Source organism: Atractosteus spatula, chromosome 11, assembly GCF_055471065.1.
Source record: "Atractosteus spatula isolate fAtrSpa1 chromosome 11, fAtrSpa1.hap1, whole genome shotgun sequence".
In the NCBI taxonomy this organism is placed as follows: Eukaryota; Metazoa; Chordata; class Actinopteri; order Semionotiformes; family Lepisosteidae; genus Atractosteus; species Atractosteus spatula.
In genome coordinates, this window is record NC_142716.1 from 27274762 (window position 1) to 27302108 (window position 27347).

Sequence of the window (27347 nt, forward strand, 5' to 3'; positions counted from 1 at the left end):
GCGCTCACTGCATGCCAGGATAAGCTGCAGCTCCCCTGCAACCCTGTACTGGAACAAGCAGTTAGAAAATGGTGGGATTTATAGTTTAAAGTGTGAAGTGTATGGAGATAGAACAGTTATATTTCAGAATAAACAAGTATTCCATGTCTATGTGGAACAATTATTTGTTCATATTTTGGGTATCAATTTTGAGGTGACTAAAGGATTTACAAAACAGTAGTGCCTGGACTTTAATGAAGAGGATATGGCATTAAGGAATTAGAATTGTTTGAATTCAGCATTAGCTCCTGTGTAGATTTAACAGCCCAGGTCATAGAGGCCACACAGAGTGGCCTCGATGTGTCAGCGTCTCTTATGATCATTGGTGCTATTAGTTGCAGTTCATGCTTGGCAAATTTGACATCTTGCCCAGAGTGGTGAGTGCAGTATTGCAAGATTTTCTCTCTTCACAATTCTCATGACTATGCATTGAAGGACAATAATAATAGTATAATGTTAATTTATGAGTATTTTTAAATAACCCTCAAAGCTCCTTACAATAGTACACATAATACACAAAAAAATAATGGCACATATCAATATTATAGCATTAATTTTTCAGCCATGGAGCTAATATCAGTCTTGTCACAGTTTGCTTTCAGAAATGTTCTATATCTTAATTTCAGACAGACACCTGTAAAGTACACAAACCAGAATAGTAGTAATCCAATTTGATTTTCAAATTAATCTGTCAGCATGATAGCAGTGAAACCCAAGCCCATAATGGTAACAACTTTGCCCAAGAGCAGTGTATAAATATTAAATAGTTAAGTTTCCAGTAAGAATCTCCATGTAATACCTCCGGTTAGTGCAATAACATCACTTTTAACTAGGATTGATGAATTTGTTTCTGGTTGTGGTATTGATAAATAAGAGCTAAACCAAGGAAGGGATGTGCCAGATATCCCAAGATAAGTTTCCATGTGATCCAGCGTGGGACTGTGATTGATACCAGCAGCATTTAAGTTGAATAAAAAGCACATTAAGTGATCCAGAAGCCACTGGAAAATCATTAACTGACTTAACAATGGTAGTTTCTGTACTGTGTATCCAAACTCCAACTGAAGAGGTTCAAAGAGCTCATTAGATACAAGACGCAATTAGAATTGAGTCGCATTGTCCATTTCAGAGTTTTTGTGAGAAAAGGCAACTTGAGCACATAGTGGTAGTTAAGTGCTTGAGGTCCTAGGTCAGTTTTTTTGCAACAGGTGTCTGTTTCAGTCTATGAATTGAAGACCCTAATGTCTTAATTTCACAGTAACATTCTAGAGCTTAAGGATAGAGACAAAAATGTACAGACAAACCTCGAGTTACATAATAGTTCAGTTCCAGAAACCCTTACGTAACTAGAAATTTACATAAGTCGAAATGCCCATTAATCACACCCCATGGGCTATGCATACATGTGTACAGTACTGTACAGTACATCAATATGTCAGTGAACATATGATGTTATTTCAGTCAGTTTCTTTCATATGAAGCACACATAGAAAATTAAGTTCAATAATTATTAATGTAGTGTTCTATAAATAGAAAACATATCTAAACAAAAAAATAAATTCCAGTACTGAATAGTACATCGTTATGTCAATGAACATGTTATAGAGATTTTCTGTCATTTTTTTGATGCATACAGAAAGTTAAGCTCTATAATTTATAATGTAATGTGATATCAATAAAAAAATTGAAAAAACCTGTTTGCCCGGATCCTGGTCACTGGTGACCACGGCTGTCCCCCCAGATGACACTTTTTATTTTTAAGATAAACGCAAGATAAACAACATTTTTTTTAACTGCTCCACAAATTTTCTCACATGCACGTATTCTCCAATATCATCACAACAAAACCATAAAGTTTGTTTCCACAGATATGACACTGTTATGCAATAAACCAATAAATTAATGAACTAGCAGAATCCCAATAAAAACACCCGGCTAGCACAGCATGTCAATATCATACATTTTTACCAACAAAACAGCAAAAGCAAAAACCAGCGTATATATACAGTATATATATTCCATGTTTTTACCTTATTCTGAAGCATGATATATATCCAAAATAACCCAGACTAGTTTATCTCCAGTTTAACTCTTGAAGGTTATTGACTTCGTAGTAAATGTTTGAAGAACGACCGCTAGAACTAAGGCGATCTGATTGGTAAAAACCACTGTCATTCATTGTATTTTCAGCCATTCAGAGCCCTTAGGGGGTAAGGCTTCCTCTAGAAGCCTCCAGCTGCATTCTGCCTGCCTTTTAGCTGTCAATCATTGACTCAGAAGGGGTAATCAATCAGTTTCTTATCAGTGCTCCTTTTTTTCACAGCAGAAGGCAACTCTGAGGTTTTTTTCCATTGCATAACAGCAGATAAAGGCTCTCTAGCAGTGTCTAATGGTTTTTATAGCAATTGCAATGGTTATTATTCTTATTTTCAATATTTTTATGATTTTTTATTATAGGCGTGAAATTTCATTCCAGGTTCAGTCTTCACAAAACATGATGTAGAATTTTTTCTAATTGATCAATTTTTCCCAGATTTGTATCCAAGCTAGTAGTCACCTAGAACAAGGTTTTCAAATCATTCCCAGGCCCTTGACATGCATATAGTTGAAAAATCTGACCTCTGAAGACCAAAAAAACATTTTCGCCTGCTGTTTTTTGGGGGTTTTTTTCATATGTTTGTCTGCTGAGTGGACACATTAAGAAATATAAGAAATTTGACTGTTCACACTCAAAGCCAAGGGGGTTACCTTCAATTTAAGACCTGAACCAGGCTCCTGCTATGTTCTGCTGCAGAGATATAACAAATGTTTAAGGAGGAGGAAATTGGCTAAATGTGTCAATGTTAATAACAGGTTAAACAAAAATTGGAAGTGTCAAACATTTTTCTCCTACATTTTTATGTGAGAAAAACAAAACAAAGAGTTTGTTACCTGTCAAGGTAGGTGGGGTGTTCACTACCTCATTATTTTTAAAGCAACTTAAAACGTAAGTGTACAAATGCATAAATTAAGATTCAAACAATCAAAAGACAGTACAACAATCAAACAGGAAACTGGAACTATTTCTGATCAAATAATCTGTTCTCTGATAATAAAATTGTTGTGAAAAAGTAATGTTACATTGATAGTTCAGGTGGGTAGCTGCGTCAGCATGAGTAGGCTGCAAAGGAACAAGTAATAGGTTTATTCCATGCTGAAAAAAAGAAGAAAGAGAACACAACGTGGAGCCTTCTTCAGGTGTGACTCCAGTATTTAATTATTCACCAGTTAAATGAATCTTCAATTCCAACTCGGCTCTTACCTCCCAATAATCTAATTATTTGCTTAGCCACAACGGTTTAATGTCCTTCCCCAAATCTCTGGGTGCTTCAGAGATAAAAGCCATGTCCCAGTTCTCGACCTGCGCCCTAAGCCATTTCTACAAGTCCGCACTTCTGTGATGTAGCGCAAGTGTGGACTTCAAGTGCGCCAGTATTAAAGGGCGCACTAGTACAAAAAGGTAAAAAGCACCCTCGCGTGATGTCACTGTTTTGTCACACGGCTCAGGAGGGTCGAAATCCAAGTCGGCTGTTAATTTTTTCGTTGTCCGCTTGCAGTTTGATTAAATTGAATTTTATCTCGTCAATTCCTGTACAAATGTAGTGACACTGTGTTCATTCATGTTGAAAACTTAACCTCGATTCATAACAGGCGAAGTAAACTAAGGAATCACTGGCAATATCGCTGCTTATTCCAAGCTGTGTACCATTAAATACATTTCATATCGTCTGTCCCAGTACAAAAATGACAGTACGAGGAACATAACGCTTTCATTCAACTAAATAAGGTAAACTTGGCTATACCTCAAAGCTTGTACTATTAAATACGAAATAAATACTCTGTGTACAAAATACAAAGCAGGTAAATGAATAAATATACATCAGTCGAAATGGGGGTGATGAAATAAAAGCTTTATGTCAAAACTTTGTACGTAGAATACATACAGTTTGAATCTAAAGTAGCCTAATGAAGTTTGTTTTTTCAAAAAAATTGTAGCGCTCCGGTGTTCACGTGGGTATGCGCCCTCTCCTCTGCCGCCTCAGGTCGAACCCCCACCATCGGGGACTGGAACCCGGGCCTCCGGCGTCACTCAACAGGGACCCAGCCAGCTGAACTAAAGGGAAATCTCCCATCAGCCCGGCGGCTGCGGTCCCTGCTATTCACAGGGAAGGGCGGTGACGTCACCGCGCTGGTAAGCCGGCTCTCACAACCAATGGTGGCCGTATGCGTTACAATATTATGAGTTCTAAAACTTAAAAAAAGTTCCATTTTGCTAATACGTGAATATTGTATTCTCCATGGCAACTTCTCTCCGCCTTGATACGTTAGAATGTGGAACGTCACCATTCCGCGAGCAATTGGGGGTAATTCCCTTCAGCGGAGTCCACTCCAATGCGGACTTCAGAGAAGTCTGCATTGGCGGTGCTGGTGAGCACCCTTGTGACAAATTTAGAAATGAAACACCCTAAGCCCTTGCATATTGGGATACGGCCAAAGCAACCTGAGATCTGCTGGATCATGGCATCCAGAACTATAGCTGGACACACATGCTTTAAGCTGATTCTCTTTTTTCAGCTTTTATTTATTCTAAATTGTAATGTTTAATACACGCAATGAAAGAATGTGTCCATCTACTGTTTATTACAATTTACACCTCTTTGCTGTTGCATGTATACTGGGGAATTAGTAAAGGCAGAAAAACCACTCACCAGTCCACAGACTCCCCCTGCTCGTTCCTGCAGGACACGGCTGCACCAGCAGTGAGCCCACTGTGTACAAATATCATCAGCGGCCAGATCAGCAGCATCCAAACGGCATCCTAATGGAAACAAGGGCTCAAGAAATCTGGTTTGTCCTTCTCAATTGCCTACAATCAAACCATCGAATTTTACAGAAAAATGCAATAATAAATCAGTACCAAACTGTTTTCCTTCATTATAAAGTGCCCATCATTTTTTCAAACCTAGAAGCTTAACTTTCAAGACAAATTTGCATGTAGTAACAAATGTATTCATGTTGAGTCAAACCTTTCCAGCTTGTATTGTATCTCATGCTTAAGGCTGGCACACAAGACAAAGTAATATTTGGTGAAGAAAGACATTTCAGTTCACACTTCACTTCATTCACAGCATTTATGGTCTATTTAAGTCTATTTATGGTCTATAAGTTACAGTGCAGTTCTTTCTTGGATTAATGTGTAATTTATTGTAGTGCAATATGGATGTAGTGCTATGCGATCAGTCATTAAATGGACATTCAGCATTTTCTATTATGCTTTCATTCCCAACAAACAAAGGTAAAAGTGTATGTGAATTCTTGAGAGATTTCCAATAAAGCCATCCCATAGTCATTTTCTAATTTTTAAGTCCAGAACTACCGGTATATCCAGTATTAGATACGTGAAAGGACACTGTAAATCAGACTATGACCTAGAGCAGAATTTCTCAGTTAGGTACTTTGATTATTTTGACATCATTAAAGCAGTTTAAAATAATATCATCACAAAGTGCTATTGTTACATTTGTGAAACGCAATAACATATCAATGAGTGTTCATTTTATAACAGTCTTGATGTTCTTTCACCACAACAGGGTTTTAATTCAATAAAAATAAACATTCTGTGTCCTAACTCCCGACATACGAGGACATATGAGCATGGACAGTGATTTTGCCCGATCAGTGCAACTCACATAGGCTTAAAAAGACCTGCTGAGCGATTGCTGTATCCAGTTGTTCTTTCTTTACATCTGTGCTACTATTCATTTCAGGAACCAAAGAATTTGAATAGGACAGTGAGAGCACATTTCACCTCTATTTAAGGAAGCTCTCAAATACAACAGTGTGGTGGGTCAGCAGTGTTGATGCACTAGTTTCAGCTGAGGGGGTTCAGGCCTCAATCATGTGTACATAGACCCACGTGGGGGTGAATTAGCAAATTAGTTAAGGGTGAGAGGCACATTCTCACATGGTGTCAATTAGCCTAGGTTTGGTACAGTTTATAAATAGTTCTATGGGAGGATTTTGTTGTTGTTGGTGGTGGTGGGGCAGCTTGTGACTTAACTTTTTTCTGCAGTATTTCCTTTCTGTTGTGGCTTGTCCATATGCTGGGGCCTAATGAGGTCTGAAGAGGCTGGCTTGTCTCAAACCGCTATTTCAGTCTTCCTTTATTAGCTTGTATTCATATTGTTTTTTAATACAGAGAACAATGACTTCATTGTATATTAGAAATGGGCATATTGGAAAGCTAAAGATAAAATGTAGGAGTCCTTATATTAAAAGAGCATTACAATAATTGACATTGGAAACAGTCTAAGGAAGAGAAACCAGAATAACTCCCACATTGAAAGGTACAGTATTGTGTTGTAAACTGAGAGGTTAAAACAACTTTATCACTTTTGGCTGGAGGATTGAAGATGTGGAGACTTGAGTATTCAAAATCCTGAAAAGAACTGAGAATGTGGACTCGTTGCTACAAAGAATCTTTTATCAATAGTTACTATCAACCAAACAGAAAAGATGGGCAGAATATCTTTCTCTCGCTTGTAACCTTTTAACATTCCTGGGCTAGAACTTTATCAAAATTGGAAGTTTAAAACCGCACATTGAGGAAGCAGCTGTGATCAAGGTATAAGTCCCTTCACCCAGTTTTGCATAAGGGGAGTTTTTTCTGGGTTTACACTTTGTCAGACCAATATTTGAAATCTGATCCTACTTGCAATTTTGTTTATACAGACCCACAAAATTAAGCTCAGTAATTAATTGCTTACACTTATATTGCACTTTACAGGTAATGGGGACTCCCCTCCGCCACCACCAATGTGCAGCATCCACCTGGATGATCTTAGCAATCATCTCCAAACAGTGCAAAGCGGTTTTCACTTTCTTCAAATATCAGTGATGCATTAAAATTGGACTGAACACTATACTTCCAAGAACAGAAGTTAGTGTTTTGAGTGTTTTTCTTTGTGTGTAATAGTGATTCTATTTATCTAAGCAGGTATAGTGGGCTCAAGAATTATTGGCACCCTTGATAAAGTTGAACAAAACAAGCTGTATAAAATACACAGCACAGATAATGAGTCTATCTTATGCCCAGACAATGGGAATTATTTCAAAACAAATGTTGAAAATGAGTAATACATGTTTTTTCCAGAAACATTAATGTCAAAATTATTAGATCCCCCACTTTTCTTTAAGAAAACTGAACAAAATAAAATCTGAAATGAATTTATGGTTTTTTAAATATAACTCAGTCAAAAGGAACATTTTCTGGACTTGCTGTTTCACCAGGGTATAAAAAGAGGTAAACACTCATAATAAAAACTTTGGCCATCCACCACCATGGGGAAAGGCAAAGAAGTGACAAATTAAGAGACAAATTAGTATTGATCTTCACAAATGGTAAAGAATCCAAGGGTCACAGCTGGAGAACTGCAGAGTCTGGTTGCATCTTGGAGTCCTTGAGTCTCCAAATCAATAATTAGATGGTACATCCATGCCAAAAAGCTGTTTGGAAGGGTTGCCAGAAGGAATTGATAACAAGAAACAAACTGAAGTGTCTGGAGTTTGCTAAATGCCATTGGGACTTTGACTAGAACCCGGTGCTATGGTCAGGTGAGACCAAAATTGAAGTGTGTGGCCACTCACACCACCAGTATGTTTGGCGTTGGAGAGGGATGCATACTCACACAAAAAAAAGTATATTCACTGTGAAATATGGGGGTGGAACATTGATGTTGTGGGGTGGTTGTGATGCCACTGGGGCCCTTGTTAAGGACAAAGGTATCATGATCTCTACTAAATATCAGGATATTCTGGGCAAAAATCTGGCTGCCTATGCCAAAAAGCTACAGCATAATTTGGTCTCTGGTGGACCTCCCAGCATGACAATGATCCTAAACACACCATTTAAAAATCAACTAAGAAATGTTTGAGAGAAAATAAAATCAGTGTTTTTCACTAGTTTACCCAGTATCTGTGCTGTTTATTTTATATGGGGTTTTTTGTTCTTCATTAAGGGTGACAATAATTTGTGAGCGCACTGTAAGGTGGTAGAAGAAAACGTGAAGAAAAACAGTGCCAACAGGAAAAATAAGACGATTGAGGAACACAGCACAAGATGCTAGTAGAAACGTTTTTTTAGAAGAAATCATGTTGTGCACATTTTTTCCCAGGCAAATATGACCCAGCTCCACCAACAATGGAAGTCAGGAATATCTGCGTACCTCAGCAAATAATATGCTGTTATCTTAACTTATTGATTATAGATTAGATGCACACAACAAAAGAGTGCTGGTAGACCAGGAATTCCACTAATCTTAATATATTCAGAGCTGCGAGCACCATCATTTATTGGCTGTAGATGGGATTCGCACAACAGAAGACAAAAGCACAAAATGAGGAAAGATTTCACAGAACTGCTGGTGGGAACGCAACCAAACCTACAGTATAAAGAAAAAACATTTGCGCAACGTAATTCTGATTGACATTTACAACCAGTGTCCTCTTATTTTAAATGAAGAGCTTTGCCACTACACTTCACAGGAAAAAAAGCTACTTTCTGATAATAGATGAATGGATTGATAATTGCAGTCGTTGGGTGTTTCTTCTTTTGTGTTAGCCATCAACCCATGTTTAAACCTATACATTTTAGTTGTTCTGGAAAGAAGCACATTTGCATTTGAGCAACGTTTTTTCTTGCTTTTCAGCAAACATTAGCTTCAAAATATCAAGCGGCATTTGCTAAACCTGAGCGCAATTAACACTGCTCTGCATCTGCAACAGATAGATACAGAAAGAGTCAGCGTAACTGAATTGCAACAACAGGGTCAAACATTCCCCCTCTTACAGTTTAAACATGTCTCTGCACCTAACAAACCAGGACACAGCCCCCCTGAAAGCGTGGTAGATAACAGGGTTTTGTGAGCAAATAAGTCCTCCACTTTTCCACTGCTGGCAGTCCTCTCTGTTTAGATCTCCAGTGCAGATCCACTGGTCTCCATACTCCTGGGATACACACCACTTGGCATGATCAAAGTGAGACCAGAACTCCACAGGTCCCGGCAGTTTAATTCTTTTGATATTTAAAACGTGTTCAGGAAGGGAGCAGTTCGAAGGCAGTTCATGCTCTTTTCGTTGCCAGGTTTCCGTCAACAGAGTAGTCTTTAAAACTTGAGCAGCCCAGCCAGTGTAGATGTCTGTAAAAGACAACCCTCAAGTATGTCAACAAAGTAGAAATATAAGGCATTTAACAGCATCTACAATGGCTCTCCAGACAGGGCTCTTTCTTGGTTTAAAGAAAAAGGAAACACTCTGTGAAAAGTAAAAAAAAAAGCTCTTACCGGTCTGGAATTTAATTTTACTGCCATTTTCACATTGTATAATGAAACATTTCCCCTTACTAAACGGTTTTCAGTGCTTTGTTTTCCAATTGAGTTCTTTCAGAACTTTTTATGTTTTAATAACAATCACAACAGAACAACATAAAAGAGCTACTGGTAGTGATTGGAAAGCCCTTGTAGCAAGACAGTTTTAGAAGCGCAACATGTGTTTCTGCCCTACAGATGTGAACTACAAATGTGCAGTTTGTATGTTCTCCCCGTGTTTGCAGGGGTTTCCTCTGGGTGCTCCAGTTTTTGGTCCCACAGTCCAAAAACAACAGACTAGTTGGGTTAATTGGCTTTTGGGAAAATGGACTCTTGGGTAAGCGCTGTGTGTTTTTGTCTCTGTATGCACTGTGATGTCCTGGCATCCTGTCCAGTGTGTATCCTGCCTTTTCCCCTTTGCTTGCTGGGATAGGTTCTGGCTCCCCAGTGACTTTATAGTGGATAAAGTGGTTAGAAGACTGATGTATGATTCACTGTAGGTGGAGTGGATTTTTCATCTCAAAACTATGCGAACTCTGTTAAATGATTATTTTGGACCTAGGTCTTGTTTTCTTGGGATGTTTTCTGCTTCTAGCAATATTACACACTTTACAGTTTATTGCTGGTGATATACTATCGAATATGATGTTTTATGTTATTGCAAGATTATGAAAACAGACACATATACTGTATGGTTTAAATATTTTTCCATTCTGATATTATTATTGCATCCAATCTGAAATTGATTTTTAACTAAGCTTAGTTAAAAATGATCAAACTAAGATTGTTTTTGCCAAATCTGAAAAGTTTGTTTCAGTTTATGTATTATATTGGTGGCTAATATACCATTATATAAACTCATTGTACCATGTAATGGATAGCTTTGAATAAAGTCAAGACCAAATTGTTTTCCCTTTTCGCTGTCTGCATTTTATTTTTAATGTTTGTCTGGGATGAAGAAATGTAATTTGTCTCATTCTTCTTTTGTCATTTTCATGTTTGGCTCTTAACAATGTGCGGCCTTTTGCAAACCTGTACATGCAACCACTGGCCAAAATATAAGCAAAGCCCGTCATCATGCTGTAAAGAGTAAAAACTATGACCAGGAAGTTGCATGTACAGTATCTCACTGGTTCTGAAATATCTGTAGCATCTTGCAGTCGCATTGCTTTACAGGATTTGCAATCTTTACAATAACAATTGCAGCAGAGGTTGTGATGACAGTAAGGTGTGCAGGACTGAGCTATGTTTTTAATAGGAGCAAAATCTGGGCAATTTTCTGGCCTGTGAAAGGTGATGGAAGTCTCTGTCATGCTTCTCAAGACAGCCAAGCCACACTTTTAATGTGAGAGCACAGGAATTCAAAGGGAATTTAGCTAGCTTGTTTTTAGGACTTAAAAGTGCATTTACTTGGGTTGCCTCCACACTTCCATAAAGAAGAGAATACGTGCTAAAAATGAATATGCATTTGGCAGTGGCCTGGAAACAGACGACTGCAAGGACAGAAGACTGTAATACATCGCTAAGACAACACATTAAATCTGAATAAGTTCAAAGGGGCCACTTGTCCACACTGGTGAATTGCAAATCACTGGAACGTAAGCATAACTACCATGGAGTATTTCAACATCTTTAAATGTGAATGTATTTCTGGACGTTTCGAGAGTCGGAGTCGACTGTTTTTATCCGACTCTTCTCCTCAGTGCAGAATGAAAATCAGTGCTGTCCAGGAAGGTTTCTGAACTTTAACCAGCTCCAGAATCAATGGGAAACCTACGTGACCAAACAAATGCTCAATTCCAGGAAAAAGATTCCAAATGCATATCCTGGTACAGAACCTTTGATAAGGACAGCTGATATGTCAGATTGTAGTTGGTGTTTCATCACAGATCTTTTTGTACAGTCTGCGTGGTTTTAAAAGAAAACCACTCTCACCATCCACAAAGAAGCGAGACTTGGCAAGGCTGAGGAAGGTTTCTCCCTGAGCTGACAGCAGTTTCCCCATCCTCCTTCCCTGCACCCAGGGCTTTACAGAGCCCTCACAAATGCAGCTCATTCTGGGCAGTTCGTGGCGAAAGACTTCAGGCAAGGAGCAGTTGTACACGTGGGGGTTATAATACAACAGCTGCTCGGCTGAGGAAAAAGAAAGGAAAACAACTTTATTGTTGCTAAATCGCATCCTCTCACTTGCAATGCAAACACCTTATGTTGTTACAACAGTAACCATTATACCCGGGCCGGAACACCCACAGCCCACAGAGGTGCTGGAGGGCTTCGGTTTTATTTTTTCATACCTTCATGTCACTGAACTGTGAGGAAAAATAAACTGTTCATTTTTGTATGATTAAAATCAATAAATACAAAACTGAGGAAGGTAACACTACAAAGCGTCTTCTGTGGAATAAGGAGGCAAAGAAGCTAGAAGGGGAAATTGTGTTCTCCATTGAGAAGAGAGACATTAAGTTTTCTGATGCAGAAGCAGTTAATTTGGATTTCCCCAGCTTCTTAACACTGCCTGCTATATCTGAAGACCCGCCACACTCAATAATTCCATTGTAGTGCTGGGCTACAGCACAAGTCTGCAGTCCTATGAAGCAAGGACTACACATTCAATTTACCCCACACATTTCATTCTATGGCTCGGCTCACGGTTAAAAAACAAAAACAAAAATCCGGCCCAACAAATATTGAATCTGGTAAATGGCCTCGCATTGTCGTCTCTTTCAATTTGAACTGAGCAATACAAATAAAAATAAAATGGTATTTTGCTATTAGCATAATGCTAGCTTCCCTATGTTGTGCACCTATCTGAGGGAATTGTGTAGATTTGTAAGTGATACAGAGCGCGGTCCGGCCGTTCAGTTTCCCCGAGGACGGCCAGCTGTACCCCCTTTCTGGGAATGGAGGGAAGTGGGGGACACTGTGACTGAGCCAGAAACCCTGAGTCTGGTCAAAGTGTAGGACTCCTGTGTGGACACACAAAGAGATATTACAACACACCGAGATAACAGATCACATTCTATTCATTCATACTTAAAATGAACAGCAGTTATCGATTTATGAAGAGTCAGTAGATGATGGATTGCAAGTTATTACTGTTAACACAGTACTTTGAAAAAGGTCAATAATAATAATAATAATAATAATTCCTTACACTTTTATAGTGCTTTTCTGGACACTCCACTCAAAGCTCTTTCCAGGTATTGGGGACTCTCGTCCACCACCACCAATGTGAAGCCAAAGTGTACACAGAACACTCACCACACACCAGCTATTTAGTGGGGAGGAGAGCAGAGTAATGAAGCCAATTCAAAGATGGGGATTCTTAGGAGGCCATGACTGGTAAGGGCCAATGGGAAGTTTGGCCAGGATGCTGGGGTAACACCTACAGATGCAGCCATTCAAAATGCGCGGGCGATACCGCATTATTTTCCGGTACGCTGTACGCAGTCTACCGCAAGCTACCGGTAAATACCGCGAGTTACCGGTAAATACCGCTAGCAAAATAATAGTATCCGGAATTTCCGCAAGGTGGAGCTAATAAAGCTCAACCTCTCATGTTTGAGCTGTAGCCATCAAAGTCTTTAACGAAGATATTAATAATAGTATTAATAATAAATGACCTTGGACAAGCTGTAAACTCAAAGTATTGCCCTGGTCCACATTCTTTTTTTCATTGACCGTCTTTGTAAAAGTAACGCCACAGCATTTCGCAATCACGCATTTTTTTCCAATCATGCAAAGTACAGTGATTCACCATGCCTTTCACATGCTCATAAAAGAGATTGATTTAGGAACATAAACATATTACCGTATGCAAACTGTACTGTATACAGTATGTATATGTATATTTAATGTCTTAACTGTGCCCGTTTAAGTATTGAATATTCATATCTAATTTTACCACTGAAGGGAAATCTTAGTAGCTGAGCATAAAAACAATAGGAGCATACTGCAACGCGTGTGAAGGCCATAAACGATATTAATTTTGGAACATAAACATACAGTATATGGCTGGTCTCGGTACTTTAAAGAAAACATACACGAAACATGGTTTCATTATGACCAGAATCTTGAGATATTTTTAACTTGATTTACAGTATTTGAGAGGTATGTCTTAACACCGATACTACAGTGCTTAAGTACTACTCACGTATATGTTTCTAGGTTTATATTATGCATTTCATACGGTCAAATTACTTTTGAGCAACTAATAAGAAGCGCGAAACGGTATGCGTTTTACTTTCGTTTCGTGCTGGGACCCGTGGATTGATTAGAGATATCAAGTACATACAAGTCATTTTTTAAATGTTGTAGTTCGTCTTGAAAAAATGTTACGAGTACATCATCTATCAACAATTACACAGGTTCTGTTTCCATATTGCGGATTTTGGTTACGTAATATTATTTTCTAGATTTCACGTTGTGAATATATGATTTGGGCAAACAGAGCCGCAAAGAAGTACATTATGGGTTGTTGTTTTTTTTTGCAGTTTTATCTAGAACAAGCGATGCTTAAACCTTTGTCTGATTCTTGTGAAACTATCCACACGACAGTTACAGTACCTAGGAGTTGACTTCAGTGATGTCACTGATGGGATGTTTCTAAAAATCCATCCTCTGTAAAACGTCTTCTCTAGTTGTCCTGCATATGTATTCGCTAATGAAGCTGTGTGTTCTGAGCCTGGATCTCTACATTTCTGTATGAACCACCTTAGAGGGCTAAAGACAGCTTGTGTTTAAATTGAGTGTAAGGCAATTTATGCTTCTAAAGTCATGGTCAGCATTTTTGTACTGTGCTGTAAACTTGTTCTGTGCCTAGTCACATTATTTTATAGCGTTTTCATAGCGTTATCAAATCTGGTGGCGCTGTGTTAGTTTCCTGACTCCCATGTCACATGGTCTGTGATTGTAACCTGTAATACCGGTTTAATTCGTCACAGCCAGCACTCCGGTTGTAAAGTAGAAGCAGGCGAGATTTCCAGCGAAAAACACCTCCCCCTTCTTCAGGTGTGAGGGTCTTCTGCTCAGAATGAAACGCTAAAATGTAATGTAGGCTCTGAATGGGTTCTGACTTGCTTTAACAAAATATGTTTACAAATCCTTTCACCTGGCATTTTCGTAGTTAGAAATTATGGAACGCTCTGTTAAAAGCAAGGGAGTTTTTATGTCCGTTGCAGTTCTTTTGCAACATGAATATAATTATATCGTTATTAATTTCTTGAGATACGCGATTCCATATTATATTCCCTTTTAATCAAATTCTAAAAGTATGCTTGTTGACTCCGGTATCGCGTTAGTTAAAGACTTCGATGCTTAAAATGTTTAGGAGAAATGGAATACTGGTGTGTATGTTTTCTTTAAAGTACCGAGACCAGCCATATACTGTATGTTTAAGTTCCAAAATTAATATCGTTTATGGACTTCACACGCGTTGCAGTATGCTCCTATTCTTTTTATGCTCAGGCACTAAGTAAAAGGAGATGCTTCATATTGCTTGACTAATTTTAAAAACTAAGTTAGAAATGCAGACGCTCCCTCGGTGCGCTGCTCTGGTGCGCCGGCTCTTACACAGTGCCTGTCTGCCGTAAGCGTTACAATATACATACCCAACACTGCTTGTACCCATCTGTCATGCAAATAAAACACCTTGAATTGAATTGAATTGAGGGGAGAGGGGGGAATACTAAAGGCAATACTGGCTCAATACCCTCGATGGGCTTTGACGTGCTAATGCGTTGGTTTAACAGTCCGGGTGTGGCAGGCTTCCAATGTCAACTCGACTCGATTGGAAGACAATGAACGTATTTTGTGATATTTAGAAATATAAATTTGTTTGGTGCGAGTGAGGTTTTATTTAATCTCTGACCAAGGGAAACGTTTCATTTTTTCAAAGAAATGTTTGTTAAAAAATAAAGTCATAGTTCTATGGGATTCAATCACAGACCATGTGACAAGGGAGTCAGGAAACTACTCTAACACACAGCGCCACCGGATTTAATAACGCAATAAAAACGCTATAAAATAATGTGACTAGGCACAGAAAAAGTTTACAGCACAGTACAATAATAAATGCTGACCATGACTTTAGAAGCATAAATTACCTTACACTCAATTTAAACACAAGCTGTCTTTCTGTATGAACCTCTAAGCTGGTTCATACAGAAAATGTAGAAATGCATTAGCCTGATTATGATTAAAAAACACATAATTAAACACGCGTTTGCGATTTAAATCAGAACACGATTTAAATCAATATAAATGTTTATATTGTAACGCATACTGTCCAGCCTCCATTTCTCTATAAAAATTTACTCTGTTGCACACACACACACAATAGAAGGAGGAACCGCTGTCAGAAGGGAAGATATGTTCAAAATATCGCAAATATCGTTCATGTTGCGATATTTTGAAATATAAAAGTCAATTTATTGTCCATAATATCGCTATTCTATTTTTTCGAAGAAATGTTTGTTAAAAGAAAAGTCCGGCACCAGCTGGATTCGATCACACAACCTCCCAGTTGCTAGTCACGCACCTAGACCAGTCGGCTAGAAGACAGCTCGCATGAACAGGCAGGCGAAAAAGCCCTACACAGCCCTGTCGCAGTACACGAATACCGTTATTAAATTCTTTAGATACGCGATTCCATATTATATTCCCTTTTAATCAAATTCTAAAAGTATGCTTGTTGACTCCGGTATCATGTTAGTTAAAGACTTCAAAGCTTAAAATGTTTAGGGAGAAATGGAATACTGGTGTGTATTTTTTTCTTTAAAGTACCAAGACCAGCTACAGTATATACTGTATGTTTATGTTCCAAAATTAATATCGTTTATGGCCTTCACACGCGTTACAGTATGCTCCTATTCTTTTTATGCTCAGCTACTAAGATTTCCCTTCAGTGGTAAAATTCAATATCTACAACGGGCACAGCAAAGACGTTTTTACTGTAAGTCTTTCTACGACAGACCAACGGACCACGAGTGCCCCTGTCGGTCAACCAATCACGTACTGCGGTGCCACGCGTCATCTTGCGTCATACTGAGCGACGTCACCTGCGGTACGTGTCTGTGACGCGCACTTTGAATGGCTGCATCTGTATACTCTTTTCGAGAAACGCCCTGGGATTTTCAATGACCACAGAGAGTCAGGACCTCGGTTTTATGTCTCATCCGAAGGACAGTGCCTTTTTAAAGTATAGTGTCCCCGTCACTATACTGGGGCATTAGGACTCACATAGACTGCAGGGTGAGCACCCCCTGCTGGCCCCACTTACACCTCTTCCAGCAGCAACCTTAGCTTTCGCAGGAGGTCTCCCATCCAGGTACTGACCAGGCTCACAGCTGCTGAGTTTTAGTGGGCTGCCAGTTGTGAGGTACATTGTGTTTAATTTAGTAGTGGTAATGATAAAGATGATACTGATGTTTGTATCCCTGGAAGCCATGGGCACAAGGAAGGTGACACCCTGGACAAGAAGCCCACTTAATCGCAGGGCAGATACAGACACTGAAGCGCACACTAGAGCTAATCTTTTCTCAGAAGCCAATCAGCCAACCAGTATAGTTTTGGACCGGGGGAGGAAACTGGAGCACCCAGAGGTAACCCTGGGAGAAAAGACAATTTCTTCACAGATGGCATCCTGAGTCCAAAATCAAGCCCAGGGCCCCAGTGCTGTAAGGTAGCAATGCTAACCACTGTACTACTGTGCTGCCTGGTTAGTAGTAGTACTAGTAGTAGTGGCAATTTTATACCCACCCAAATTAGAATTGGCGATTTTATCTGTACATTTCTTCTCACGCCCATGACCTTTGACCCCAGGTTTGTCCAACCTCTCTTACACAGTCATACACCTATTGACCCTACACAGTGATGTACAGGACTTTTCCAGCCCATCAAAGAACGTGTATTCCCAGTGCTGAGCCACTTATACTCCACTACTTTCGAAATTCTAATTGCCATAACATGGTCTTTTATAATTAATAATTATAAGTCTTTAGCAGACATTAAATCTAATAAACAATAAATCCGTGTTAATTTTATACTGATTTTATTATAGAATTTTTATTATAGTTTAATATAGAAAAATTGATGATGTTTTTGAAAGAATATTCGTAATATAGTGATACAAATGCATCACTTTCTATGCCATGCTGTGCTGTTCTATGAAATGCTAAGATACACTTCTAAACAAAAATAACTAGTATCTAATTATCAGGGTCCTTACTAGTGTTATCTCGCTAACTTGCTAAAATATCCTGTAGAATTCTTTAAAACATCTTTCTCACAATGATTTCATTATCCTAAAAAAAACAACAATATCTCTTTATCAAAAGAGGGGCAAGATGAAAGTGATCAGGCAACTTTTTTAAGTTATTTAAAAGTGAGATGATTTGATGAGTTTTACCAAGAATACTTTATAAACAGTTCTTCTGATTGCTTTCTTACTACATAAATAGAAGCATATTACCAGGAATATATAGATACAGGCTTGCAAACACTTATATGTGCAAGTAGTTCAGGTGGATAGCTGCGTCAGCATGTGTAGTCTTCAAAGGAGCAAGTAATAGGTTTATTCCATGCTGAAAAGAGAAGAGAGAAACACGTTTCGGCTGTGAAGCCTTCTTCAGGTGTGCTAAAGAAGAAGGCACACCTGCACACCTGAAGAAGGCTTCACAGCTGAAACGTTGTGTTTTCTCTCTTCTCTTTTCATCATGGAATAAACCTATTGTCACTTATATGTGCATGTGTGTTTATTTGCTTGGACCTCATGATACTTCTGTAATGGAAGGACAGTGTTAACCTTAGAAACAAAGGCACAATCCTTATAAAAGAACTCTGAAAGCAATCAAATCCAGTTAAAAGATGTTATTGTTATTCTGCTATTATACAGTGTATTGTAATTATGTGTTTCAAGAAAATTAGTTTGAAGGCTTACCAAACCACACGACAAGGTTATGATCTAGTGTTGCTTACTGTAGTAAACTATGATAAGAACAGTAGATTAACTAGGGAAGCATCTGGGAACTTATTTTAACTTGATTTATCATGTTAAATGCAGGATTAGAGCACAAAATATTCTCATGGATTTGCCTTCACAAAAGTCAAACTATTCAATACCATTCAACATTCCTCATTCACACCCGATCATAACTATCCTAACTTTCTGTAAGTAAGGATTCCATTGTACCAGTACATGTACATGCAATAAGGTTCAAGTTCTATGTCAATATGCAAGAACAGATCAACTATTATCAAGGAAACAAGGCTTGATTAATACAGTGTACTACATTTAATACTGGTGTTAATTGAAGTCGCATACGTGCAGCTTTCAAGGGTGCCAGCCTGTAGAGGCAGCACCTGTATGGAGACTTTTCGGCAGCAGCGGGAGCAGTGCGACGCATTACAGGGGAGGATTGGGAGGTTAGAGACACTCGTGAAGATGCAGAAGCCGGAGACAGTGTGTACCGGCAGTCAAACGCTTGAGCAGCTGTCTCCCGGTGAGTGGCTCCCCCCACTGCGCAGGTTGCAATGCCTGGCGGAAGCTCTGCCCCCCCCAGAGCACACACCGCCTCAGGACACTCCATCCCGGCTTCTCTGCTCACCACCGCCCAGGACCTGGCTGACGCTGTCCCCGCCGTCTGTCTCCCCTCAGGGAGCACCGTTTACACAGCGGAATTCACAGACGCCAGTGGAACGAACAATTCTCCCAGATATCCAACTGTTGCCCATCACTCAAGAGAAGGAGGGGGGGTTGTACTTGCAGTGCATCGGTATAGATGGGAAAGCCAGAGCCGACCGCTACGCCGCCCTCGTGTTTGGGGTGCTTATCATTCTCAGTGCATAACAAGGAAGATTAATAAACATAAACATAATCTCATGGTTAAATAGTCAAGTCTAGCCATGTGTGAGTCTAGTCTCACAGAGCTTCAACAGCAGATGACAACTTGTGAGTTCGATTAAGAATGTATAAAAGCATTTCATTAATAACGCGTTTGCGTTTGTCTGGGTGCTGACAAAGTAAAACACAATTACTTTTTGACAATGAAGAACTGTGTGTGTGTCTCTCTCTCTGCTGGCGTTTGTAATCGTTTTTATTTTTAAATACATTTTAGCAAAGTAATGTACCATAATAGTATTGTGAGACATATTTGGGTTAACATGTTCAGTGTTCAGTGTGTGGTAATTTGTTTGGTGCGAGTGAAGTCTTATTTAATCTCTGACCCGGGGAAAAGTGTGGTGTGGACGGCTGAGGAGAGAATGCAGGCTCGCGCTGTGTCCGTTATTCTTTTTTTCTTTTTCTGGTTTGGTCGGATAGTTTTTGTTTTTGATTTATCAATAAAGTTTGATAATCGGCCAGTGAAAGCTCTGTTGTCCTTCACATGAATGCCTGAAACATTGTACCGAACCCAGGATTTTACAGTATTTTTTCTTTAAAATACCAATAACAGCAACATACAGTTTACATAATATGTTGATGTTCCCAAATTAATATTGTTTATGACCTTTATGACCTTCGTTATGCTCTTCGTTAATGTCTAAGCCGGAACACATCATTATATCTCATTTTGTATTTCTTTTTAAAAAAAAAATCGTTTGCCCAGCCTAACAGTATTGTTGTTATTGTTTTTATCCTGTAAAGCGCTTTGAGGAGCCACCTTTAAAAGCGCTATATACAATAAAGTTCATTATTATTACTATTGTTAATTTGCTGGACAGAGAGGTGAACATTATTACGCAGAAGACAAAGATAGTGATTTACGTTGCATTGTGCATTGTGCTGCTGTAATACAGTTTTAAATAATTAAAAGTCTAAACAGTATCAGCTTTATTTATGGGTTGTAATTTAAAAAAAGTCAAAAACCGCACTCAAAATGCAATTTATAGCTTTCTGGCAAGAGGAGACACCCAAATTAATAATGTAACATGCCACTGTTTGTGCATGAATAAGGTTATACTGCTATTTCCTTAGATACTGTACGCGATTCCATGGGGTTTTTCCTATTACTTGATTCTTATGGATGAAAAAAAGAAGAAAAAACACATTCCATAAGAATCAGCGCTTTTATATAGCGCCTTTAAAGGTGGCTTCTCAAAACGCTTTACAGGATAAAAACAACAATAACAACAACAACAACAATATTGTATTTCATTGCACTTTGACAGATCGTCCTTAAATCAATTGTTGATTTAGTTTGACAGTAACCCTAACACTAACCCTATTTTATTTTTTCAAAGAAATGTTTGTTAAAAAAAGAGTCATGGCTCCAGCTGGATTTAAACACCCAACGTGTGATGTGTGAGTCGGGAACCTAACCCACAGCGCCACTGGCAAGGCCACATGAGAAGTGTTGAAAAAGCCCTACAGAAACATTATCAACAGACATCGTACAGCGTTCTTACACATTTTTGTGTTGCGGTACATGAATATAATTATATCGTTATTAATTTCTTTAGATACGCGATTCCATATTATATTCCCTTTTAATCAAATTCTAAAAGTATGCTTGTTAACTGCGGTATCACGTTAGTTAAGGACTTCGATGCTTAAAATGTTTAGGGAGAAATGGAATACCGGTGTGTATTTTTTCTTTAAAGTACAGAGACCAGCCATATACTGTATGTTTATGTTCCAAAATTAATATCGTTTATGGCCTTCACACGCGTTACAGTATGCTCCTATTCTTTTTATGCTCAGCTACTAAGATTTCCCTTCAGTGGTAAAATTCCATATAAATATTCAATACTTAAACGGGCACAGTAAAGACATTTAAATCTTTCTACGACCGACCAATGCACCACGAGTGCCCCTGTCGGTCAACCAATCACGTACCGCGGTATTTTGCGTCATCTCGCGTCACGATGCGCGATGACGTAGCCAATTACCCCCGGTACGTGCCTGTGCCGCGCACTTTGAATGGCTGCATCTGTAAATCCAGGGTACAGTGTCTATGATTTTTTTTTGTCATAAAGAAATTACTATTGGATTTTAAAGTGTTTTTTTCCTTTCAATAGTTCGTTTTGAAACGATTCACCAGAATGTATTCTTGAGGAGAGTAATGTTTGTGAGATGCTTGCCTTGCCTCGCTTCTTTTAGTCAACTGTTGACTCTTTGTCAACTGCTGCAGTTCAGTTCTACAGAGCTCTGCTGGTTTAAAATGCAGAAAATGAGCTCTAATCGCATAAGATTATTCCAGTTTTTCCACAATGCTCATGTCAAACATGGGCGACCCCTAAAAACAAGAGCTATTTTCACTTTGTAGGCCACTACATCACCTAGAAATGATCAAGGCTGCTTGACCCTTCTTCTCTTGCCACAGGTTCTGTTCATCTCCCAGAAGCACCAGTGCACCCACAGACTGGCAACAGACACTAGTATTGTTTAAGTGCCCTTTTTATTTTCTAGTGATCACAACAGTTAACACTGTCTGTCCAACACCCAGGACACATTGTACAGTGTCACAGTTCTAGAGCAGTATACAGTATGTAATACTCTTTTATGTGTTTTTGGAATCATACAGGTTTATTCTGTATAAGCTGCCAGACCACGATGAAGGAAGAGGTCTGCGATACCTCTACATGGATGACCATACCAATGGCTGGGTAGATGGGAAGAAATTGGTAAATGACTCCAAGAGTGCAGTGGGGCAGACTTTGCAGCCTTTTTTGTCCTACATTCATAAAAAGGTAAGAAACCTTTATTTATAATCTGTGTCATCTCCCAGAAAGTGAGGTCAGGATATACATTGTCTTTTCGATGTGTTTATTTTCACAGGTTTCTCTTATAATTCAAAAGCCTTTTGTGCAATACAAATACAAACTTTGCATTGATATTTTTTATATTCCTTCCTAAAAGACTGTGGACTTTGGGTATCTTCTATACAACGATCAACCTCCCAAGTCATTTAAACCTGCTCCTTCATCTTTTGGACACAGCAAAGGTAAGTAACATTTTATAATGTACAAGACAGAAGGACACAGAAAATGGGGGGGGGGGAAAAAAACATCATAGACAGCACAACAAACAATATAATTGTATCCGTAATACTTGCTGGGTTTGCTTGCTTATTGCTATGATTAAAGCCAAGTGCAATGTTTGCTACATATGCAGGATGTGAATTGTTCATTTTATATATATCTAAAATAAAATATTTTAAAATGTACACTATTTCAGGGTAGAACATTTACATGTGTGATTCTGCAGATTTTGTCCAAATCATTGATTCAGTAGAAAACATTTATTTTATGATTTACTCAATATGGTCAAGACATGATGGCACGTCCGAAGTATATACTGTACTGTTTCTGAAGAATACCAACACCAGCTTTCTGTGTTTTCTGGTTTTAAAACTTGAATCATAAAGCTTTAAAGTATATATTTCCATCTTGTTTTTGTTCATTATTTTTTTTCCCATTTACATTTCTTTTTCTGAGGCATCACATAAGCTAAGAACAAATCTGTTGCCATCAGAGCTTTTTCTCCTGGTGAAAATCACTGAGTTTAAAAACACTTCTGTAAGTCAATATAATACTGATGTTTATAATAAAAGATTCATTTGCTGGGTAAAACAAAACTAAAGATGCTTGTTTTGGGCTCTAGGTTTCTATTGAATTGAATTTACAGTAGCCCATTTCTAAATGAATACAGTAAATTAAATTGTTGAGATTAAGAAATAAATCTACATACTTCATGGCCAATTGTCAGTTCAAGAGAACTGAAAATAATTAATAGGATTAAGAATAGTCCTATTTTGGACTATGGTTTTCAATTCTCTTAATCTGACTTTTGGCCATGAAGTATGTTCAGTTAAATTCGGTTGGACAAAAAAGCCAAAAGTCAGATTAAGAGAATTGAAATTAGCCCAAAATAGAAGTTTTTTTGTTTAGTTTGATCAATTATACAGTTCTTGTTTGATTCTTGAACTGAATTGATTAATTGAATTCGTCAGCTGGAAGCAGGCTTGATAATGGACTCTGTTCAAAAAGAGCAGACTTGTCCTTTAAAAAGATTGAAACTGAAAAACCAGACGGATCAAAAACGATCAAATTTTGAGATTTGAATGTATCTTGTGTGACCTTTTTCAGGGATTGTGATGTTAGACAGACAGGAGTGTGGCTGGTTCACAGCACCCCAGAGCTTCCAGATGTGAAAAATCATTCTACATCATTCTGGCCCTCCAGTGGGCATGAAAATTCACAGACCTTCTTCTGCGGGACTTACACATACAGCACCTTCAAGGACATAGGTAGGCGTTCACATGAACATACAGCTTTAGTATGTACATGGCATTGACATCGCAGCTGTCTATCACTTTCTGAAAGCCTTTGGTACAATTTTTCCAGATTTTAAGATTCAAGTATTGGCAGTTTTTGTTCTGGTTTGGTGCACCTGTTCTTTTCCTATTTTAAATTTACCTGTGGGGCAAAAACCAGTCTATTCTGTTATTATCTGTTGGTGGTTCAATTTCATATGCACGCTTAATATAACCCTGAGAATAGGTGGACACTAATAGACTTACACCTCATTGTGTATACAGATGAAAATAAATACCGAAATAGCCTTAGACTTTCTAATTAAATCTAAATGATGTGTATGGTGGCTGCTGAAAATGTATGTCAACATTTCAGAACTTGGAGGATAGTTTAACAAATGAAAATAAATAAAGGAAACTCTCCAAACTAATGGAAAAAGAAAGGGGGCATTTGACCTGGATGTATGAAAATGCCATGCTTACTCTTGGTTATTTTTCATTCTTGTCTCTACAGCTGTGCAACTCCAGTATATCCATGTATACTCTTTTGACTATCACATCCCCCAAACCTTCCACAGAGACCTTCAGTGTGTGGCTCAGAGAACATGCTATCCCAGGAAAGAGCCTTGGTTTATGCAGCTGCCCCTGACATCTTTAGCAGGGGAAACTTTCACCAGCTTTGCAAAATACTCTAGATTTAACGACGGTGAGCACCACTTCTTCCCTCTCGAATCTCAATTCCTTTTCATGAAGTTTCTGATAAATGCAAGTCGATCTGAAATTTCCCTTATGCAAATGGCACTACCACCCATACCAATGCCAGATATTGGTTTTAAGATTAAACAAAACGTATTTTTCTGTTCTACAACTTACTTCAGACATCCCCCTTCATTCGCATTTCTTTTCAAAAGCTGCTCAAACAATGTGTGAGATGGGGGGAAACAACATTGCGAAGGCACAAAACCTGTAAGTGTTCAGAAAAAGAAAGCCAAGGCAGAGCTAGAGTCTTCCAAAAAAATCAGTTAAGTCTTTGGATCACGTTTTTTTCCCAACTGATCGCTTCTTTAGAAACTATTCTCCAATTCAAAATACAGAAACAGTAGTGAACAACACAGTTGCCATGATCCATAAACAATCTCTGTGCTTCATTATTGCAGTTTGTTCCTGGAGAAGTGAAAATGTCACATCAGCTATTTTTCTCATTTTAGATATTTGGAATCAATAGTTAATTTTTTGCATGCCTCTACATTTTAAAATCACAAATGAATTATCACAGTTCCAGACCAGTACCAGCTTGGAAGAGATGACGAAATGTACTTATTCCTTCAAAATATGTGCTATAACAGCCCCACAGTGATGCTAAGTGTCGGAGTTGGCATAAGTTGTACCAATGATGTTTCTTTCACTGACAACACTACAAGAGCACTGGTGCCCAGCTGGTCATAGAGGTTGCAGTTATCGGACGCGTCTGAGATCGCTTGGATATCCCAAAGTGCCCAGCCCTGTTGGTGTTGGTATTCTGTGAATTATGTATCACTGCTGAAACTCGGACAACAATGTCTGATTTACTCTGAACAAGCACTTATTGAGCCTCTCAGAATCTGAATTTATTTAATTTTTACAAAGTCTAACTCTATTGTATGTTGGCCGTTTCTAGCCAGCAAGACCCACTTTCTCACAAAGATTTTGTTGGAACAATATCCAGTTTATTTTTAGTCAAAGCCTTTCCCAATTGAAGATGTATTTATATAAAAAAGCAGACTTCGTTTTGGTGAAACTTTCTCAATCTGCCACCTGGAAACTGAACTTTCCTACATGTTTCTGCGGTTACACTTTAGATTTAAGGTTTCATAGCATCGCTTTCTTTCAACAGAGATTTTATGGGATGTTAGTAAAGCATTCATTTATATTCAGTAGTAATTTAGGTTTAGGATTTGTGTCTGAGGTAGTTTGTAGGTGCTTTATTAACATTCTGTAAAGCCCAATTCTTGAGCAAATTGATTAATAGAATATTTCAATCTTTTATTCATACAACAATCTAAAACAAATGTTTTTTTCTTGGTATGTTGATTTAAACATAAGAAAGGATAAAAATATAACTTGTGTAGCTTCTTTAGATACCATTTAATACCTAAGAACACGAGAGGTTACATTTGGCCCATTTAGCTAATTTCTTAGTAGTTCATTCAAGGATCTCATCCTGCTGTTTCTTGAAAGGAACCAGGACTTAAATAACACGTGCAGTTTGTTCCATTAATCTCAACTAGTTTTGAAAAGAAATTGATTAATTGATCCAAGGATCTCATTCTGCTGTTACTTTAAAGGTTATTGGAAACGGTTGTCATATCTTATTTAAATACATTTAAAAAAATGTTATGTAGAAAAGGAACAATCCAGTAAGTTTCAAACACCGCCCTTCAAAAGCAATATGTCACACTTCACACTTGATCTACTGTATATTGGTGGTGTTGATTTTAAAAAAGAACGTTCTGGGTAGGAACCAGTACAGTACAGCATTCAGAGAGGGGGGGGAGAAATACACATTCACTTGTTCTTGGATCCAGTTTGACGTTTTGGTAGCAAGTGCACTTCCTGTTTTTGGTTGGGTAGAAAGTGTGCCTGGGACAGATTCTAACATGGAACCTGTGACTCTGTTCCGTTTCAGATCTCTACTCGGGTTTGCTGGTTAACTATTTAGGAGATGACTTCGCCAAAAGCTGGGGGAAGCTTCATCGGCCTCTGCCGTCGAATTGCTCCGTGGCGCACAAGGTGTACAACGTGACGACGATGCAGCTGCCAGAGGCCAGGCCTTTCGGCATCATGGTGGACCACTCCAAGTGGTGTGTGACGAAGGGCGGGGGTCCGCACTGGACCTGCATCGCGGACACGAACCGAGAGATCAGTCAAACGAGAAGAGGAGGCGGGGCTGTGTGCACAAGCAGGCCTGGAGTGTGGAAGGCCTTCCTCACAGTAGTTGACACATTTGAGGACTGCCAGTAACACGTGGCTGGCAGAAATAGACAAACAAGAAAGGGCTGCTTTTCAAACGATACTGCATAGTTTTTCCAATTCAAAGCAAATGGTGGTAAGTAATATGTAAGAAAACTCTGCAGTAGCTCAAGTAGGTAGTGCGTCAACACGCGTAGGCTGCAAAAGAGAAGAAAAGAAACGGGAACTGACACCTGAAGAAGACTCTACAGCTGAAATATTGTTTCTTTTCTTCTCTTTTCAGCATGGAATAAACCTTTACATGTTCCTAAACTATTCAGTACTGACCTTAATAGCAAAAGTAAAATGTATTTAGAAAGGATATGTATCATTAGGAAGTCATGCATCTAAAAAAACATTTTTTGAATGAAGTACTGAATATATGGGGGGGGGGAGTCAAATTATTTTTGCTGAGGCGATATACAAATATTTCAAATCATAAAAGTACATTCTGTTTGTGTTTCCTTAAAGGCTTGTTTGTAATAAAAGTGCTGGATCTGAACTGCCTTCAATTATTCCTGTGGCCCCATTAGGCAGTTTATATCAAGCACAAAAACTGACACTGACGTTATATTGATATTAGTATTCCTGTTCGGCACATATCTGTGATTTCTGTTTCTGTGGATGTGGCTAAAGGGTATTTTTATCAGGAGTACTGACATTG

At 38.6% G+C, this 27347-nt stretch overlaps 3 protein-coding genes across 3 annotated transcripts; 2 read left to right on the forward strand and 1 right to left on the reverse strand.

Moving 5' to 3' along the window:
* Positions 1–8922: 8922 nt before the first annotated feature.
* Positions 8923–16890, reverse strand: LOC148823766 (deoxyribonuclease-2-beta-like). Its single transcript, XM_088928129.1, has 4 exons — positions 16866–16890; positions 12248–12409; positions 11379–11576; positions 8923–9275 (listed from the first exon to the last, which is right to left on the reverse strand). The coding sequence occupies exons 1-4, from the start codon at positions 16888–16890 to the stop codon at positions 8923–8925; spliced, it is 738 nt and encodes a 245-aa protein (XP_088784255.1).
* On the forward strand, positions 16889–19290 carry LOC148823767 (uncharacterized). Its single transcript, XM_088928130.1, has 2 exons — positions 16889–17044; positions 18772–19290. The coding sequence occupies exons 1-2, from the start codon at positions 16889–16891 to the stop codon at positions 19288–19290; spliced, it is 675 nt and encodes a 224-aa protein (XP_088784256.1).
* Positions 19291–21312: 2022 nt separating this feature from the next.
* Positions 21313–26695, forward strand: LOC148823768 (deoxyribonuclease-2-alpha-like). The gene is made up of 6 exons (XM_088928131.1): positions 21313–21317; positions 21965–22130; positions 22380–22384; positions 23529–23689; positions 24210–24401; positions 26361–26695. The coding sequence occupies exons 1-6, from the start codon at positions 21313–21315 to the stop codon at positions 26693–26695; spliced, it is 864 nt and encodes a 287-aa protein (XP_088784257.1).
* The last annotated feature ends 652 nt before the right edge of the window (positions 26696–27347 follow it).

What these genes read in the sequence shown, in the direction of transcription:
- LOC148823766 (XM_088928129.1), bottom strand. Translation starts at nt 16,890, where the DNA reads ATGGCTTCCAGGGATACAAACATCA. An exon ending in TTCCAGGGATACAAACATCA is followed by an intron (nt 12,410 to 16,865) that starts GTATCATCTTTA and finishes GTGTCCACACAG; the next exon opens with GAGTCCTACACTTTGACCAG. An exon ending in GTCTCGCTTCTTTGTGGATG is followed by an intron (nt 9,276 to 11,378) that starts GTGAGAGTGGTT and finishes TGTCTTTTACAG; the next exon opens with ACATCTACACTGGCTGGGCT.
- LOC148823768 (XM_088928131.1), top strand. An exon ending in CAGCACCTTCAAGGACATAG is followed by an intron (nt 23,690 to 24,209) that starts GTAGGCGTTCAC and finishes TTGTCTCTACAG; the next exon opens with CTGTGCAACTCCAGTATATC. An exon ending in ATACTCTAGATTTAACGACG is followed by an intron (nt 24,402 to 26,360) that starts GTGAGCACCACT and finishes GTTCCGTTTCAG; the next exon opens with ATCTCTACTCGGGTTTGCTG.
- LOC148823767 (XM_088928130.1), top strand. Translation starts at nt 16,889, where the DNA reads ATGGGCACAAGGAAGGTGACACCCTGGACAAGAAGCCCACTTAATCGC. An exon ending in GGAAACTGGAGCACCCAGAG is followed by an intron (nt 17,045 to 18,771) that starts GTAACCCTGGGA and finishes GCATACGTGCAG; the next exon opens with CTTTCAAGGGTGCCAGCCTG.